The sequence below is a fragment of the Barbus barbus genome (assembly GCF_936440315.1).
Source record: "Barbus barbus genome assembly, chromosome: 22".
In the NCBI taxonomy this organism is placed as follows: domain Eukaryota; kingdom Metazoa; phylum Chordata; class Actinopteri; order Cypriniformes; family Cyprinidae; genus Barbus; species Barbus barbus.
In genome coordinates this window covers 20,305,934-20,326,480 of record NC_136750.1, presented here as the reverse complement: position 1 = coordinate 20,326,480, position 20,547 = coordinate 20,305,934, and the positions used below count along the sequence as shown (strand labels likewise).

Genomic DNA, 20,547 nt, shown 5'->3' with positions numbered 1-20,547 from the left:
AGAGTAAAAGCTGACAACTTGCTGTGGGGACCCCAACCTGAAATTGCCCAAACATGATTATGCTGCAGAGAAACAAAAAATTGCTGGTCTCAAGTCTATAATTAACTGTACCGTGAAGGTACTGTATCCCAAGAAACAAAACCATAAAATACTCAAATGTAATATTCAGACACGTATCCATCTATTTTGCTTGAAGTTTAAAACAACTTGTTATCTCTAATAACAAGACGAGCATAATATTTCCCTTCCAAAGCTACAGTAAATCTAGAAAAACAAGATGTGTTGTCTTAACTTCCTTGAAAAAAGATTACAAAACTGTTGCCAACAAAATGACATTAAAGCTCCGAAATATTCCCTTTCAGGGAAGCAATGCTGTAACTCATTCATCTCTGCAGCCCTCTGTCCTCCTCTCTGCAGAGGCAATTGCTCCTGTTTATTTGTCATAACTGATAACACCCTTTACAAACAATAATTTTTCAGGCAATAGGTTCAGTCAAAACAGATTGTTCTGGTCAACTGGATGCTGTTCTGCCTGCTTTATTTTAGCAACTTATCCTTACTCGCTCTCCCTCCCTCCCTCACACACACACACACACACACACACACACTACAAGGTTAATAATAAGAACATCAATATTGTTTTGTGTGTTTAGTGACTAAGCCTAATTCCTGTAGGCAAGTGTAACACTCCCAAACACAATCGTTTACATTGCTTCAGCTGTGCCATTAAAAGTGAATACAGTCAATACAGGAACAAACAAATGTAAATCCCTTAAATCTCTGAGATAACAGAACAGAACTATACATTGTTTGTGTTTTTCGACTAATCCAAACAGCTCGTAACCACTTACATCCCACCTTATACAGAACAAAAGTTTATCCACTGTTATCCACTACATTTTCATCAAATATCCATTTAATTAATCTGTTTCATTCTGACAAGTATGCATCTCTTACAAAACAATTTTTTATTTCAGCAATCAGTGTTGGGGATTCACCTAACTTGACACAGGGCATTAACTTGACACAAGATCAACACTATTTTGAAAAACTAAGCTACAAAAAAATGTAGTTAAATTAGTAGTCTCACTTTTTATAGCACTCTTTTATAAGAGAATACATACAGTACAGCCTTTCCTTTCTGTCAGATGAAGCATTGTAAAGTCCAATGCATTCTAGTGAATCAGTTTGTTTGGACTGTTCAAATACATGAACTGATTCAAAACAACTCACCAATTCGAGCCCCACAAAATATTAAATGAAATGCTCATTGCTATGTATTCAGCTCAGTTACATAAATTAGGGTGTATTCTAGTGTATTTGCTGTAAATGTATCTATTCAAGTTAGATCCAGTCACCCTAACTGAGATTATCATATTTTATAGTTAATTTATACTACTTTTTCAAAATAGTAGCTTGGCTGTAGTTGAACTAATTTAAATTATGAGTAACCAGTGAGCAAAATCACAACATTGTTTTTAAAGTTTACAATGTAATTATAATATATATACACTTAATTAATATTATTACATTGTATCATTAATTTTTTGTTTGCAATAACAATACTATCAGTAGTAGCAGAAGTAGTAGTATTGGAAATAAATCTGAACATTATTATTATTTCTCATTAAGTATACATTTTTGTACACTAAATAAATTAATATAAAAAAAATAATGCATATAATATATTCATTCATTTCAGCCATTATTATTATATTACCGACAACTCAAACAATCACACAGACATAAACCACTTCACCATTATGTTACAATCTTCTTTTGACCAAAACATCCTTCTGGCATGTCGGAGAGGAATAACTATGCTATGTGAATCCCGCAATGGACAGAAGGTAAAACGGAGTTTAACACTGGAGAGTGCTCCTCTCTCACCTCTCCCAGTGACTGCAGACATTGGGGTCATCTGGGTTGAGGCTCCATGCGCTGATAATGAGGCCCAGAACAGCCAGCACAGGCAGGGCTAATGGGTAGGCCCGTACCGGCCCCATGACTCCTCCTGAGAGAAAGAGAGTGAGAAAAAGAGAGAGAGTGGGAGAGAAAGAGACAAGGACACTTTTGTCCTTTATCATTTTTCTAAATTGGAGCCCTTGGAACATTCTTGGAAGTGCAGTGAAAAGAGATGACTTTTTAAGAATAATATCAAGAAATGTAAACGTGTGACCGTGTGTCTTTGTTATCAGCTGATCGAAATGGGTGAATAACCAAAGTGTGGTGGCAGATGGCTGATATAATGGTGTGAAATGTGTGTGATATAGACTAATACAATTTAATTAAAACAAATTAGATGTACACAACCCCTTTTTTAATACAATATTTACTTAATAATCTCAAAATGTCCAAATATTGTGGGATTCATTCATCTGGTCTTTATGCACATTATATATTTATGCATATTTGTGTGACTGTGTGTGTTCTGTAACACTTAGCACAGGATATTAGTCCCATGACAGTGATGAAGGACTTTTTAAGACCACTCTTCAAGACTCACTTAAGACCACACAGGGTGAACCATTTATTTAAACTGTCAAGATATTTCATTAGACACATGATGGGATATGAGCATGTGTGTGTGATGAATTGACATGACAGAGACAGATGTAGAAGGGCACGTGAATGACACACTGCTCAAGCATGGGCCAGCGAAGCGTGAAAGCACTGATTATGTTAAACGGCAGGGGGTATCGCAGAAGGACACAAGAACAACAGTTTGCTTGATTCTAGGCAACTCTAATGTATCTGATCAGAAAAGAAGCACTATTGCAACCGTTAACATCCTGGTGAGGCGTAAGTAAGCGTGTTTGTGAATTTTTTTTGATATTGCGCTTTGTTAGGACTGTATACCTGATCTGTTAACGATTTGCATGACGTGTCTAATAAAATTAGCTTCACTCACTTGCCAAGCTGAGACCACTGAAAGGTCTTCAACAGGTCATTTTTGTGTGAGAGAAAATCAATATTGATTTCACTTCCACTATATAACAGTTCATTCAAAGGCAGAGACTGAAGTCATGTTCATTTCTCTAAAAAGGTTAATTTACACAGTCACCCTTTGAAGGCTTTGTATCATTCCACACTAGGACTGCAGCTGTAAGACATCTCTATTAGAGGAAAGCTGTTATGATGTTCTGCTCAGCTGTACAAACAGCTGTTCCCTATAGTGAATCACTAAAATGACAGCTTGGAAGTTCAAATGAAGCATCTGTATTCATAGATAGGTGGACATTTTGCATGCTTGCATAGACTTTAAAATGTACAATAACTAAAAAGATGTAATATCTTCAGGGCTCGCAAAATCGCTAGCCCGACCTCCCGGGGCTATTGTGTTTTCCAGTCGGGCTACCAAAATGTATCACTGCCCTGCCCGACGGGCTACCTTAAATACAGGGCTCCCACGCAGTGTTCCCTCTAAGCTGAGCGCGAGCGCGACCGCGTTCTTCTTCCGCCGCGGCAAAGAAATAATGTGCCTCGCGCACACAAAAATTAGTTGGGAAGCCTTGATTGAATGCCGCCAGTAAAACCGCTATAGAGCTGATGTCACGACAGAGTTAGAACCGGTGAATGCGGTTTACAGGTTTCATAGAAAGAGAATGATATGCACCAAATGAGTCGCTGTAGAAACTCAATACTTCAATGGTTGCGGTGCGCTCAACACGAGAGCCAACGCAAACGCAATGACATGTGAAATAAAACGTCCTCATGTATTAAAGAAGAGTGGCTTGATTAAGTGCTGGAAATAACGGAGGATGGGCAAAGAACGGTAACAAAACTCTGAAATATGTACAGTCACACACAAGAGTATTACAAACTGTACTTCATAACGATGTTTAGACAGCTATAGAAGAATTCATGTTCACTTTTTCACTTTTCATATTCACTTTTTTTTTATATTTAACTTACAGATCTCAGCTTAAGTTTTGCTTCAGTTTGTATTCTATTCTATTATATTCTATCAGTTTAAATAGTTTGTTTTGATAATATATGATGTTAGGGCTATATTATAAACCTGATAAATAATTGACCTTGTTTTTGAGTCTTTGACTTTGAGTCTCTTGCTCATCAAGGCTGTATTCATTTCAAAAATACAGAAAAAAACAGTGATATAGTGAAATATTATTGCAATTTCTAATATTGGTTTCCTATTTTAATACCTATACTTTAAAATAGCATTTATTCCTCTGATCAAAGCTGAATTTTCAGCATCATTACTCCAGTTTTCAGTGTCCCATGATCCTTCAGAAATCATTCTAATATGCTGATTTATTATCAGTGTTGACACTGTTGTGCTGCTTAATATTTATTTGGAAAAAAAATATTTCGAAACGCTCTCGCGGATGTCAAACACTGATCTATCAGCGCCGCGCCACTTCTAGCCAAACACACCTAGTGCTGCAGGATTATTGGCTCACTGACGGTGATGAGATTAACCCCTTAGGTATCGAAATTTGGTACCGAACGACAAGACGTTTTTCGATACTCGGTGGTATCGAGGCAATTCGGTCGGTGCCTAAAAAGTATCGAACTCGATACCCAGCCCTAGTCTTTACTATCTACTTTATCCATTTAACACATACTTGCTGAATAAAGTTTATTTAACTCTCTTTAAACTTTTTTGAAGTATCTTTAAAAAAGAAAGAAAAAATTTCTGACCCCAAACTTTTGAATAGTTTATATTGTAACAAAATCTCTATTTTGACTAAACACTGTTGTTTTTAACTTTTTATTTTTTTTAAATATCACAGGTCCCAAAAAATACAGTATAAAAGTTTTTAAAAAGCAGTTAAACTTTCCAACATTGATTAAAAATCAGCATATTAGAATGATTTCTAAAGGATAATGTGACACTGAAAACACTGCTTTGCTTCACAGAATTAATACAATTGTAAAGTATATTAAAATAGAAAACATTTATTTTAAATTGCAATAATATTTCACAATATTATTTTGTGAAATAATATTCAGTATTTTTTATCAAATAGATACAGCCTTGATGAGCATAAGAAACTTCTTTTAAAAAATGTATTGATCCAAACTTTTGAACTGCAGTGTATTGTACAGTAAAAAAAATTTCTCAGGTAACCTAAAATGTACATCATTTAGTTACATCAAGGGTCAAATCAAATATAAATAGCACATTAAAGTTAAAAGTTACACACTTTTTTGTGTGTGAGCTGTACAGGTCTGGTATAAAGAATGCTTTTGCTCAGGTGCCCTAAATGTCCGCCCAATAGAGAAAAGAAAAAAGAATTTGAGGGAACATTGCTCCCACGGGTCCTTAAATTTGATACAACTAAATTGAAGAGTTTTTAAGGCCTTAGACAGCTTTAAATACGTTAAATGGTATTAGAAATAATTTTTCAAATTGCCTTAAATAGATTTTTAAGAATTCTGCAGATACCTTGTAAATAGTAAAATAAAACTCTTTCCTTGATATTCGTTGATATTTGTGTATTGAAAATGTTTTTGATTGACATTTATGGTCTTTATTTTATTTGGGCTAGTTAAATTAATTTTCGGGCTACCAAAATCTGAAGAGTACCTGCCCGAAGGGCTACCAGAGATTTAGAAATTTAGCGAGCCCTGATCTTTATAAATCTTCTGATGATGAGAACTGTAATTGCTAGAACCTTAAGGGTACTGCTATTTGCTAGAACTAATTGCTAGAACTTTACAACTGATTTCAACTGAGACAACTATATAACAGGAAACTTTAGGAACCTAGTCCAAGACCTCTTTATTGGCAATTTATTCACAAATAAAATCCAAATTGAACTAAGAAACATTGTCAATGTTACAGTCGTTTACTGAACTGTGTGTTTCTATGCTGTGGTTCTGGAAAGTCTTTAGAAATCACACTGAACAGAATGAGCCTCAAAACATTAAAGGTCCCATGGCATGAAAATGTCACTTTATGAGTTTTTTTTTTACATTAATATGAGTTCACCTAGCCTGCCTATGGTCCCCCAGTGGCTAGAAATGGCGATAGGTGTAAACCGAGCCCTGGGTATCCTGCTTCGCCTTTGAGAAAATGAAAGCTCAGATGGCCCAATCTGGAATCTTCCCTCTATGTCGTCATACGGGGAAAGGTTACCTCCCCTTTCTCTGCTTTGCCCGCCCATGAGAAAATGAGCTACGACCGTGCGAGGAGAGTGAGAGACATCATGGCTTGCAAACGAGCGAAGCATTGTTTTTTGGCACTTCAGATCTGTTCTACTCTATGAACTGTCACATACTGTAATCCCACATGGAAAGAACCTATATGAGGATATATGCGCATATATGAAACCTATATGCAGTATATATGCACATATATGATAACATATATGCTGCATATATGCGTATATATGCCACATATAGGCAAAATTGAGGTGCATATATGTGCATATAAAGGCCATATAGGTCTCCTGTATTGCTTCTTTATATCCACATATAAGCCCTATATGTACATGTAAATTTCGACATTTTGGGCTTTTATTTATGTTGTCTAGCAGCTATGGATTTTAATAATTTTACTAATATATAGGTAAACATATAGGTGCATATATGCACACATATATATACATGCATATATGTACCTATATAGGTACATGTATGCACGTATATGTGTACATATATGTATGCATATATGTGTACATATGTGTACATATATATACATATATTATAGGAAAACGGCCAATTTTATATATGTCACATATATTAAAAACATATATCAAAACCTATATTAAAACATATATGTTTATATAGGTTATTTCCATGTGGGATACAACTGAATGCCCAATAAAGCTGTTTACATTTACATATTTTCTGTTATCATACATAAAAGTCAAAGTATAAATAGTAAACACAACCCATTAATAATACGTTAACCCTGAATCACTCTCACTATACTCCTTAAATCCTGATTTATAATCGCAACATCGTCTGATAAAATCAATATACATCTAACTTACACTAAAAAGCGACTATATGCAGTGGTTTTGGCTATATTACTGTTTTGCGTCTGAGTAATAAACTGCGCATATTAATAGACAAATTATGTTCATATTTAAAAGTCCAAACAGTCAGTAAGCGACAAGTGCTTGGAAACAGTGTTTTGTAAATGATTTATTGATGAGTCAATAAGGCAAACTGAAAGCGCTGCTTCTCTGCCACTGGCTGCTCAGAACAGACGCCGAGAGAGGCGACACTGCGCCGGGAGAGTCAGACCTCGCGCTCGCGGGGCAGTACTGGAGACATCTTCCAACTGAATGATAGGTTTAAAAAAAAAGAAAAAAAAGAAAAGTTGCTAGGTTTGTTAGTATGTAACCGTTATGGGCAAAAAGCTGCCAAAAGGGTCTGAAAGTTATTAAATATTGTTCTAAAGTCACGCTCGTGTGTGTGAGACACGGGAGCTGATGGCAGCGGGCGGTGGATATTGTTGCGGCCCGCCCAGGTAAAGTCTATGTGTGGGAAACACTGACCGTATCCAGACACAATATTTTAAACTAACCATTCGGAGACGTCCTGCTGTAGCCGCTGAGTTGCAACTTCTTCATCCGGTGCTTCTCCATCCGGATCAGATTTTGGGTCAAACTGAAAAGCTTGAACGACTGCGTGTCTACGAGCCATTGCCATACATCCACTGTCAACATTAGCGCATGGTACCGTGGCCGCAAGCTGCAGGCCACACACCCACCCTCCACCTTGCCCAGCGTCTCTCCTCCTCATTAGCATTTAAAGCTACAGACACAGAAATGGCACGTCCTAAGGAAAGCTTATCATGGGACTGGCTCGTAGTGGCTGAAATTCTGCACCAAGGCTGAATTTCAGGAACGAGACTTTAGATACAGTACTAGGGACCACTTAGGCCTACATAAAAGCATCCAAAAAACAGCATGTCATGGGACCTTTAAAAAAGGTTTGAACATGTATGAATTAAATTAACCAAAAGTCACACAGTAAAGACACAGTTAAGAAAGTTCTTTTGAACTTTCTGTTCATGAAAGAATCCTGAGCGGTTTCCACAAAAATATTTAACAGAACAACTGTTTTCAACTGTAAATATAATAAGAATTGTTTTTGAGCACCAATTCAGCATATTCTAATTATGGCTGCTGAAAATTTAGCTTTGCCATTACAAGAATGAATTACATTTAAAAAAATATTAAAATTATTTTAAATTGTAATAATAGTTCATAATATTACAGTTGTTTTTATGGTAGTTTTGATAAATGCAGCCTCTGTAAGCATAACAGCACAAATATTACAAACCGAGCTCAAACTTTTAAAAAGTAGTCTACGTTGAAACTAAATTTAAAAGTTGGATCAGGAAGAAACAGCCAAAAAAAAAAATTTGCAGGTTACCAAGTGGCTGTTGATTTGTCCTGCTAACCTTTTAACACAGGTCAGTTTTAAAGCATGACAGTTATTAACAACACTAAGTGACATCCAAATTATAGGAGTAAATGACAAATGTCTGCTATAAACATGTATGGATGCAATAAGTTTTAAGGGATGATCAGACCACTTCTTCTATAATGAATTCCATGTATTATGAATCACTGATTTGCACCGCAGGATCACTTAGCCTTTAATCAAAATGCATCTGCAGCTCTCTGTTATCCCCATAGACTTGCGGTGGTTCTCGAGCATGAAAAGGATTGTACTTTTGTCATGGCTTAACCTGTTACCCTGCGCCCCTATTTTTGAGCATTTTGTAAAAAACGATATAACCAAATAAAAATGTCTGTAGCTCTTGAACCCTAAGGTCTATATTTAAAAATCTGGTGTTGTTTGAAACTAGACACTTGATCCTTTGTTACTCTAGAGTCATAATAACTCAAAATTAGTATAGCAATAGAGTAAAACAAGGTAAAATATACATGAAATTGACTCGCGATATGTTTTAATGAAGCTCACTAAGGGAAAAATGGATGAGACTTTCATGCCAAAGGCCTGAAAACACCATAAAGATAAAGCTGAACATCTGACCATGTTTTGATTCAAATTTGAGGATGATACTCCCAAAAATGTAGTTTCTGTAAGCTTTTATTTAAAAAAAATCTAGGCGTCCTTTCAAAAAAGCCATTTGGAGACCCCAAATAGACACTTTGTAAACAAATGTCCAAATGAGTCAAAACTACATAATACATATATGTATATCAATTCAGAACTGCTCTGCCCACCAAAACACACAATAAAAAACTATTTCTGAACAGCATTTGTAGTGCTGACTCATTTAGTCATTTGGTTAGTCTACAAATGGCATTTTTGAAAAAAAAACGCCTAAATATTTCCTGAAATAAAATATGAAATAATAATTTTTTTATAGGTAAAGACTTACAGAAAGTACATCTTTATGGTATTTCATTTCAAGAAAAGCTTTGGAAAAGTCATTTGGATATTTTATTTCAAGAAAAGTCTAGGAATCCTTTCAAAAATGCTATTTAGAGACTCCATAAGACACTGCATACTACATATGTATATCAATTCAGAACTGCTCTACCAATGAAACCACAAAAAAACACAAAACTATTTCAGAATTTGAACATAACTAAACAGTCTTTATTCTGAACAATTCCAATAATGAAAACAGTGAACCAAAACAGATTTGATCATTTTTGAACTAGTGAAAACACAAAACATGCAAAATACATTGTTTTTACAACATTTGTATTTTTTATTTATTTTATATGGTGAATATTATGAATATTACTATTTTACTAATATAGTAATAGATTACTATTACTAATATTACTAAATAATTAAAAAAAAAAACTATTTACAGTATTTACAGTGGAGGAAGACGCTCTAGCAGCCACTAAAATTGTTTTTTTTCTGACCATCTGGATTAACCAGACCTCTGAAAAGACAGGGAAGAGTGAGAGAAAAAGAGTGAGAAAGTGTGTAAGCAAAACAAATCAAACTTGCAACACTGTTTACATTTTGTACACACACACACACACACACGCGCGCACGCACACACACACAATAACCGGGACATACCCACAAACAAACACACCCACCCACCCACACGAACAAAACTCATGTAATCCCCTCATATTATCCCTCTCCGTTGTCATTTTTAGAATCTAAAACAGCTAACATGAAACAAAAGCTGCAAATACATGATAAAGACACATAAACATTCAAGAGGAGGGTGGAGACACTTACGTGCTAATGCTATCCACGCTTCCCAGCGATCTCAGCGCGTATTCGGCTACTAAATTAGCCATTTTTCTCCCCACGTCCTCCAAAACACCACCAAACGCCACAGAAACACTTCTCAAGTCGAAGATCCACGATGGAGAGATTCAGATGTGAGCTTTGGACAACATCTGTTCGCTGATAGCCAGTCTGTGTAGCGCCGCGACGCCATTATGTGTACGCTTCATGCGTAACCCGAGAGCGCACGAAAACACACGGACAATACGCCGAGCTATTCTCTAAACAATCTTACGTAAACTATTCAAACTGTCAATCACTTTAAACGTCCTTGTGGTTGGCTAACACTTCCATCCATCAAAACTGTGCTGGCGAGGCATTGGCTGGGTTCAAACACCCCTATTGTGATGTGTCCGGATTGACACCTCGCTGACCCATTCACGGACGCGCTTACTGTCCCGGGTTATAACAGCTCCTGCGATTGAAGGAGAGAGACGAGGGAGGGCTATTCTTACTCGGAAGAGACTATTCTGCTGGAAATAGATGGCGTTTCAAAGCTGGAATACGAATTATAATCGATATTTATTGGAAAATGGACGCTATCGATAACTATAACTCGAATCGCTTATGTAAACAAAGGAGGATCTATCGTGTTTTCCCCTATTTTTTCGTTGTTTTGGATTAAAAAGTGGATGCATTTTGAAGAGTGGACCCTTCTCTTGAAATGTATGCTGGTGTGTCTTGGAATAGTCTGAGCTGACCAGCGCTATTGGCGATCAAACGTGAGTACTGCGGTTCGCTTTGTTCATTTTAAATGGCCGGTCTTTCAGCATTTCTGTTAACCCTTTCCTCTCTGGTGTATTGATTTCAAAAACAAGCTCACATCGTTAATCTTGAGTGTTTTAGCTTTCAAATGATATATAGTTAATGATAATTGATTGAATATTGTTCTAAAACAAAGGTAATAAAAAGTCCGACCACGCCCGACCACGCCCTTCCGGCCCGCCCGCGGGCCGATGCGGGTTAACAGGTTAAGTAGGAGTACCATAATGAGGCATCTGACATCAAATTATTCTGTGCTTCCTCTTGAAGTGCAGGTGACTCTAATGAACACTGATTTCTAAGAATTAAAGCTGCGTGGATCCGACCAGCATAATGGTGATCGCGAACGAAGAGAGACAGGAGCAAAGGCGATGGATCCCAGTCGGACTCACCTCAGACCACGGGCTACAATCCCTGGAGATGTCTGCTGTGGAAGATCACTGCTTGCCCGAACCAGACAACCAGACACAGAAGAGCTGGAGACCAGACAGACCGATAATCAGGCTCAAAGCAAAGAGAGGGCACCTGGATATTGAGAAAGAGAGAGAAGAAACAGTTAGTGTTCAACTTCAGAACAAGAGAGCACAAGAGAGCAGAGAAAAGGTCTAAATGACAAAAGAGAATGAAAAGATTGAGGAAAAGGGAAACTCAGGAAAGGGACTCGAGCATTAGGAGCTCCCCAATGCAACAACTGCTAAATCCCCGATATTAAATCTAAACCACACTTCCAGTTTGGAGAGGATGCAACATCGGGCTCATTCGCCTCCTGCTAACACACAAGGGTGAGAGCTTACATTACCTTAAGAGCATGGAGAGTCAAAGCCTCTCAGCGCCACAAGAGCATTCTCAACAATAGCAAAAGAGAACAAGCTATTCATGGCCATTAACGACACAATGACAAGTACCGCCGTGCCGACAGCTTGGGTCTAACTAGGAGCCTCGTATTCCTCAGCCTCATTACGCGGATCTTCATTATGCCTGCGTCGGGCCTTGGGTCATCTACGTGGGGTTCAGAAAAAGATGAGAAAAATAACACTGCGGGTGCAAACAAAAGATTCAGTTTCCTCGCTGTCATCGAGATTCATTATTTAGTCTCCTTCTCCTTCAGATTCAGAAGAGGCCGGGCAGAAAGCCGCAGGCGAGGACACGGAGTGGAACAAGAGCAGGAAGACGAGCTGGAAGCACACTGGAGGGGACAGGCTGTCTGGAAGTGACCTCTTCCACTGCTGTTCTGTCTACAAGCTGAAAAGTTCAGCAGTCAGCCTCTAAAAGCTACTGGGTCTTGTTTGTCTGTCTAAGTAGTCCGTGGAGCATCACTGAGACACACATAGTTTGAAGATACTAAGATGTGACGAAGGTGCAATAATCCACGTCCCATGTTCTGTTGGATTTACATAAGAAGTATTCTTTAGAATCCCGAGGGGAAATTCTACGAACAAATGATGCTCTGAATTCTTCTGTTTATTAGTGGCAACAAGTCTAAGGGTGCAAAATGGGATTGCATATATTACCCCAATGAGGCCCTCAGGGTGGAATGTATAGTCACATCACTGGACTCATTACAGAACATAATGAAGTGTGTAATTGAAAGCTAACTGAATGAAAGGTGAGCGTTAGATTGAACCGAAAGTGGAATTTCCGAACTCTGTAAATAATAAAACTGAACACTGTAGTATGACTGTATCTTGCTATCACAAGGCCACTCACATATATCGATTTACATTTTCAGCATCACAGTGTTGAATGGATAAATTATTTGGAAAGTATTTTATGCTCACCGAAGCTGTATTTTAACAAAATACAGTTACAATTATTCTATTTTAATATATTTTAAAATGTTATTTATTTCTTGTGACTGCAAAGCTGAATTTTCAGCAGCCTTTACTCCAGTCCTCAGTGTCACAAGATCCCTCAGAAATCATTCTAATATACTGATTGGATACTCAAGAAACATTTCCTATTATTATCAATGTTCAAAACAGTTTTGCTGCTCAATATTTTTGGGAAAATCATGATACATTTTTGTACAGAATTTTTGGAAGTTAAAAATTATTTTTTTTGGAACACCTATTAGATATCTTTACTGTCACTTTTGATAAATTTAATGCATCCTTGCTAAATAAAAGTATTAATTTCTTTAAAAGAAATTGCACTGACCCCATATTTTAAAATGGTATTGTAGGTTATATGCCATTATTATGATATAGTTTTTAATTTATCGGTATCAGCCAGCATTTGATTTTGATGTCCTGGTGCCTTGTAGCATTTAAATTAACTCATTTTAGTTTTCAGTATTTTATTTATTATTTAGACAGAACAATTTCGAATTTTAATATCCGCAATTTATCATAATCAAGCATAACATGACAATAATTAATCGGCTGAAAGGTACTGAAATTTTAATATCAAGCATCTCTACTATTAGAGAGGTTGTATTTGTTTAAAACACTACACCTCCATCACACTTCAAGATTAATCTTTGAATAAAACCTCTCAGACAAACAGCTTACTGCTATTGAAATGACAAAATGCATTAGGCTCTGTTCTGCTGCCATGTATTTCAATGGTTGTAGTATTACATGACAACCATGAAACAAATGGGTAACTAAAAGTATTTCACCCGAGACCATGATACTGAAATATGAAGCCATACCATTTTACTTCTCATTAATGAGTCTGTGCACATAGAACAATAACCTAAACTCAGATCAATATGGTGGGCCACAATGTGTATTTGTTGTCTCCTCTGCCTGCCTGGCATCACAATAGGAACAACATGTTTCATTGTCTCCATTTCACACACTAAAGATCCTTTTCATAAAACTAAAACTCCCTTTTGGATTCTTTTATCCTGCTGTACTTATTTTTGGCTTTGGAATACAACAATGCAGTAGTCTTCATAGCCTTTGAGGTATGTAAATAATAAAAAGATCACCAGGTGATACTACTCTGTGTCCAGACTCTTGAGAGAAAAAGGGTCCTTTAAAATACTCAAACCAACTCTGTATTCCCATCTTGTCAACCAAAGGAGACATTGACATGATTCAGGACATGCACGTATTAGAGCTCAATGCAATTAACCGACCAATTCCCTGATCCCCCTGCATCTGAGCCCCTCTGTGAGTGATGTTATGGGTCTGCTGGCAGCTCTCTTAACAATAAAGTAAAATCAACCCATCCACTCAGACAGGAGTCATGACCGCATCTTAAGTTTATGTCAGCATGTCACCATGCAATGGTTATTTATTTCTGTCCTCATTTAGGAGAAGCTACTGACCATTTACATATAATAATTTAGAAACTGAAGAGGTTGCTGACGTTGGAGCGAAGACGCAGATTAGAACTGCTGACATGATACTTAGAATTTCAGTAGTGACTGATTTCATACACAGTAAAGCACAGTGTTCTACTGTACTATACGGTTCCATCCGTCACATGATTTCTGTCTTCATCTACAAAACTAGATTAGATTTGTTAACACTACATGCACCAGTTACAGCTACGTTTACGCTGCAAGCCTCGTGATCAATTCTGATTTATTGCTCAGATTCGATTTAGTGTTTGGCTGTTCACTTTATTTATGTTTTTTTTAAACGTGTCCAATTTCAGATTTGTATGAACCTGTCACAGTCTTCAACTGCGCCGCTTGTGCAAAAGAACAATAACAAAGATGGCACATAGCATGCTGTCATGCAAGTAAACATGGAGGCCACTGAAGTTAGCACTTACGCGTTCATTTATAAGGTGATGTGTCGCAAAAGCTAGTTATTCTGTGCGCAGATGATAAGTAGGATAAAGGAGAGGATGAGGGGGGAGAGTGCTAAGTTTTTCTTACATAGTTTTTCCTCAGGTTTTGTTTGTTGTCACTGTAACACTTGAGTTGTAACACCCCACTGTCCCTCCACAAGTACCTTCACAGCTGTCTTCCACATAGTGACCATTCTAATATGCTGATTTGAAGCTCAAGAAATAGGTCTTATTATTATCAGTGTTGAAAACAATTGTACTGCTTTTGGTTTTTGTGGAAAAAAAAATTTCTTTCAGGATTCTCAAGAATAGAAATGTTAAAAAACTGTTATTATAGCATTTTAATGTCCTAACCAAACAGAAGCATTAATTTATTCAAAAAAAATAAACGAAATCTTACTGAACTTCAGTCTTTTTAACAATACAACTTATACTTTGTTTTCATATCCCTGACTTTGTTTACATTTTGTAAATCCAGATTAAATTCAATGTGATTTCAGATTCTAAAGGTCCTGTTTATATCTGCCTGCAGACCCACTGAAAATGTTTACATACATTTGCATCATACACATAAAATTTTCTGCACATATGAAGAGCCATATTTAATGTCAATGTTACCATAGCACTGTGAAGCCTGTGAGACCTGTCAACAACATCAGCTGATTAAAGAATTTTGGCAACTCAGCATGGCACCCCGGCACACAATTGGCTGGTTTGCCTTAAATTATGCCAAGAAAGCTTTCTCCTCATTTTTCTAACTTTACTTAACAAATGTGGGATTTAGAAGTAGCTTCCTGAAATTCTGTCTTGCTTAAACTAAACCACAATTACTTGAGAAGCCATCTTTTAATCCATTTGTATGAAATAGTCAGATTCAAAGTTTCACATGTTAATTCATAATTTATTTAAAGGATTATTTGATAAGCAAATGGAAAACATAATATCTGAGGTTCTTATATGAAGCTTTTTATTCTAGCTCAGCCCTGTAAACATATCTACTGTGTGGATTCACAATAAGATGAGAAAATAATCATATGGCTGTAACTAGTGGTAACTCAAGCAAAAATAATAAGGTACTCTCTCTGATTATTATTACTAAAGCTGTTTTCAACCAAAAGGTCATTTATCTTTATCACATGAAAGGACTTTATCACATGAAACATGTGACTGACCTGAAGGATCTAACTGTTAAGATAGCCTTGTCTTGTCTCATTTGGAAGCATGGACCATTAAGAGTGCCATGGTCTGTTAAATTGCAGCAGCCAAGTAATTCCTTTCTCTATCCGAATGATCAGTGTGTGTGTTTGGACCTAAGTGCTCATGCTTCCTTTACCTCTAAGCAATGGCTCTCTACATAGATTAGTTCAACAGGTACTAATCTGTCCTGATTTTCCGCCTTAAAACTTTCAATCACTATCAATCTTGTTACAAACTCTGCCAAATGCTATTATACAAAAAATATATATATATTTTGCAAAGGGCAAACAAACAGAGTCAACAGATAAACCAATCTCTTGATCAGCAGCACTCCGTCCTGAATGAAGTAAGTGTGGATAAGAAAGCGTGGAACTGAAAAACACAGTGGGGAAATTTAGCGAATGCTCTAGGTCACTTAATTCTGGGGACATGGATTATTCAGGTGGCAACCACTGATCATCATGACCCTCATAAATCAAACAATGTGGCATCTCGCACCACCACTGAGCCCGGTTACAGCCTGCTAATCTCAACTCCATCATTCATCACTATAACCTTTCCTTATCCGCAGTCTACACCCCAAGACAGAACTTAGTTTGAGGGGACAGGTCTTTCGCACTGATCTTATTTCACCTGTTCATGCAAAGAACAATGCAAACTTTATCTCTCGTGTCATGCTGTGTGCTCTACTCCTGCATAGGCTATCAAAGACCTCCAGCCATCTAACTCAGGACACCTGGTTGCAGCACATTGGATGCCGCAGACTTACAGGAGACTAAATATAATTTAAGCCATGTTTAGCTCTCATATTAACATCTATCCAGTGCATCGAAAAAGCATCTTCAGTGACCACTTGTGGTTGGAGGGTCTCTGAATTCATGTATACATATACATCAATTATGTCAGCGCCCAAAAAAGTAAACATCACAAAGGTTTTGGACTCTATTTACATTGGATATACATAAGCTGTTATTGGATATTTAATTGTGCACACTCATTTTCTCAATTTTTACATGGATCAATTTAAAATTAATAATCAATCATTTAAAATATTGAGGCAAATAAACATTACTAATTTAAAAGGTTAATTCACACAAAAATAACAATTCTATCTTCACTTACTCATCCAAATCTGTACAACAAAAGAAGATATTTTGTACAATGTTGGTAACTTAACAGTTTTGGTTCCTATTGATTTCCATTGTGCAGACAAACAAAAACAAAAACATTTCTCTAAATATCTTCTTTTATGTCCTACAGAATAATTATAATAATAGTCATATAGGTTTGGAACGACATGAATGTGAATAAATAATGACAAAATATTCATGTATGTGTGAACTATCTCTTTTACTTACTTACTTACTTACTTACTTTTGTCATTTAGCAGACGCTTTTGTCCAAAGCGACTTACAAATAAGAAAAAGTAACTAAAACTAAAAAGTTACAACTCTATAAATACTATCTACCCACATATTTAAGAAAATAAAGAAATTAAATAAAATTGACACATGCATATAACAACATTTCAATAATAAACATATCAATGAAAAAATTAAATAAAAAGCGATACTACTATCCCTTGCCAGTGTCCCTGCCCGGTGGAGTCGCACGGTAGAGTCGATGGTCTTTACACTCTTTGGTCTTCACACTAAGAGGGCTTCACACGACAACTGCCGCGACCGCTGCCGCGGTATAATAACCTTTATTATACCAATCCAACAAATCATCACTTCAATTCAGCTGGACCCACTTTCCTGTTTATCAACTACAAATGGCCAAGCAAGTGCACACACTGACAAGATACACGATACAGTACGAGACCAAACGCGATTTCAGCAACTCTCATCCCAGTAAACAAAATACGCGTTTCCTAGCAACGGCAAATGCGCTAAACACTGAGACAAGTAAATACACTTACGAGCTGATTTTAAACTTCCGCTGATATACTGCTTCTCTTAAAGACCACTTCATTACACTGCCTTCTGCTGGCGCTTGAACCCACTTTTACAGGGCTCCAGACAAAAAAATTGAGTAAGGAGCCATTGGCTCCTATAAAAGAAAAACTTAGGCGCCAAATTATTTTTTTAGGTGCCACAGAATAAAAGTGGTTTATTTTATTATTATCATTTTATTTTATATAAAATGATTTATTTCATTTTAACATTTCAATCATTTTGTCATGTGTTTATGTCTTATCTTTTCTAGGCTTTATCAGCATTTTAATCCATCTTGTAGATGATCAGGTCGACCAGGGGACTAAGGTTCACTTAAAGTGTGAATTAAATGTCTTTTACAACTTGAAATATACAGTCACAAAGAATTGTTTGTTACACAGAATCTGTACCAATATCATGGACCATAAGCATCACTTGGCAACTGAGTGCAGTGCATCCTATAAATGTTGTCACGTCTTTCACACATTCAGTCTGTTTTCCTTCATTAGTAAAATGCAATTTTATAGGATGAGTTGAATCATGTAACAGAATAAATAAAAATATTAATATGCAACAGCGCATGAATATAGCAAAACGCTCCTCTTTATAGTTATTTTTCTAGCTGACTGATGAGTTTATGGACACTGAGTGGTTATTCTGAGGTAAATGTATTACAATGCAATGTTTACAAGCTTTATACATTTCCTCAGTTTGAAACACTGAATGAGCTTTTACATGAAACATTTCAGTAAGTTGTACTATAGGCTTTCTTATTGCCTACCTTTTGATCATGTTCATTTCATACTATAGTAGTAAATCGAAATATATAATGGGTTCACTTGCTGCTTTAACTGAGGTGTTAAAGAGATCGCGCCTGAGCATTAAGTGCGATACTCTCTGCTCGCGCGACCCGGACGCATACACGGACCGTGTGGACGCGAGGTACTGGTGTTTATATTACCGAAAGTGTGCGCTTGTGGTCCGCATTAAAGAGCACCCAAACCGCATAATTTGAATTTCGTAGCATTTTAAAGCAAATACTTTGTTTATTAAAAAGTAAGACAGCACAAAGGTTTTTGCGATTACTGGATGGCAAGTGCGCTTCAAATAACAGGAAGTCCATGCATTAACAGAACACAGCATATAGACTAAGATCTCGATAAGAAGAAGCCATATTAGTAATGATTATAAATGAGAATTGTTGACGATATTGCCAGTATCCACAGAGCTGACAGCTTTACCTGTTGAAGTTTGTTCAAGTTGTGCACGAAATAGACACGACTTTTCTGCACTTGCACTTCGGGGCTGTTTACACATGGTCACTTCATGCATTTTTTCCTGATCGGATAGCTATCTGATCCTGAAAAGACCAGGTGTAAATGCCGTCCGAAACGCATTCGAGACGGATATAAATCCATTCGCTCGAACCACTTCAGGAGGTGGTCTGGGCGAAACCGGACAAGTGTAAATGCATCTGGTTGTTGAAACCACATATGGTAATTTTACTCCTCCCATAATATTAAAATAAGAGACGTGTGAAAGCGTTTTATAGGCTATATGGCATGTTATAGTCAGATATGACAGCGCAATGCAACAAGCATCACCGCGGATGAGTAGCGGAGTATTTCTTCAGCAAGCGACGCGCAAACTGAATGAACCTGAAAGTAAGTCGCAGACGCTCAACACACAATCTTCTTCATTAAAAGTAGCGAGACTAGCCTATCTTTCCAGTGCTGATGCTGCGCGCTCTCTTGTTGCGGTCTCTGATATTGAAATTAGCTGATAATTAATAAAATTATCCATTGCTTTCATTGACGTGAACTCCGTTATATTTGCATATGAAGCGGGAATTGAAGAACGGATTTATATCCGTTTTGCGAAGACACATTTATGTAGCCAAGTGTAAATGGGGAAACGTTTTAACAAATCATATAGATATCCGATCAGAGAAAATGCATGAAGTGACCAGGTGTAAACAGGCCCTTTCAGGTCTCTCTCACTGCGTTCAGCAGACTGTGTGCAGCAGAGACGAGGACTGTTTGAAACTCTTTTCCAGTAAAACTTTGATGCGCATCGTCTTATGTAAGTTTAATACGTGAACATAACAAAAGATGTGAGCGCAAAACAATCGGGAAAAAAGTCCTTTCATGCAAATTATATATAGTCGCCAGTGGCGACCTCAGCAAAAACTTCACTCGCAAATTAATATTTTTGGTCGCAGTTTGGAGCCCTGTATCTCTTTTATAATGCTGTTAAATGCTATCTGTAGCAAATCTCAAAAGCAATTTCTATGTTAGCCTATATTACAGCATATATTATAATTTTGTGATTCTTAAAGCTGCAGTCCGTAACTTTTGCCTCTTTGTCGCCATCTCTGTTTGAAAACCTGGAATTGCAGTTTCTTGCGAAATTATCTTCTGTGCATGGGGTTGTGAGTCGGTGTTCCGGTGCGGCTTCAGCGTGGATGAATCTAATGTTTTGAGGTGAATGCGTAGCTTTCAGTCACTGCACCGGTGTGGATATTTACTGTACTTCGCAATCACAGATTCTAGCCTATGTCTTGGAATATATGATCCAAATAAGAATTTTCACCATATATTGCCATCTGAACAAGTAAGTAACAAGTCTGCCACCTTTGTTCTGCCCAACTGAGGAAAAAAGCATTACAAGAAATTGCGCTACCAAT

General features: G+C 37.0%; 1 protein-coding gene across 2 annotated transcripts in view; it reads right to left on the bottom strand.

The window, feature by feature from the left end:
• Positions 1 to 20,547, bottom strand: part of LOC306888081 (multiple epidermal growth factor-like domains protein 11) — a 162,307-nt gene that overhangs the window by 125,803 nt on the left and 15,957 nt on the right. For both annotated transcript variants that reach the window (XM_079446211.1, XM_079446212.1), the window contains exons 2-3: positions 11,373 to 11,505; positions 1,891 to 2,014 (exon numbers count right to left, since the gene is read on the bottom strand). In XM_079446211.1, the coding sequence (XP_079302337.1) occupies positions 1,891 to 2,006 (116 nt within the window). In that variant the 5' untranslated portion in view covers positions 2,007 to 2,014; positions 11,373 to 11,505. The remainder of the gene's footprint in view (positions 1 to 1,890; positions 2,015 to 11,372; positions 11,506 to 20,547) is intronic.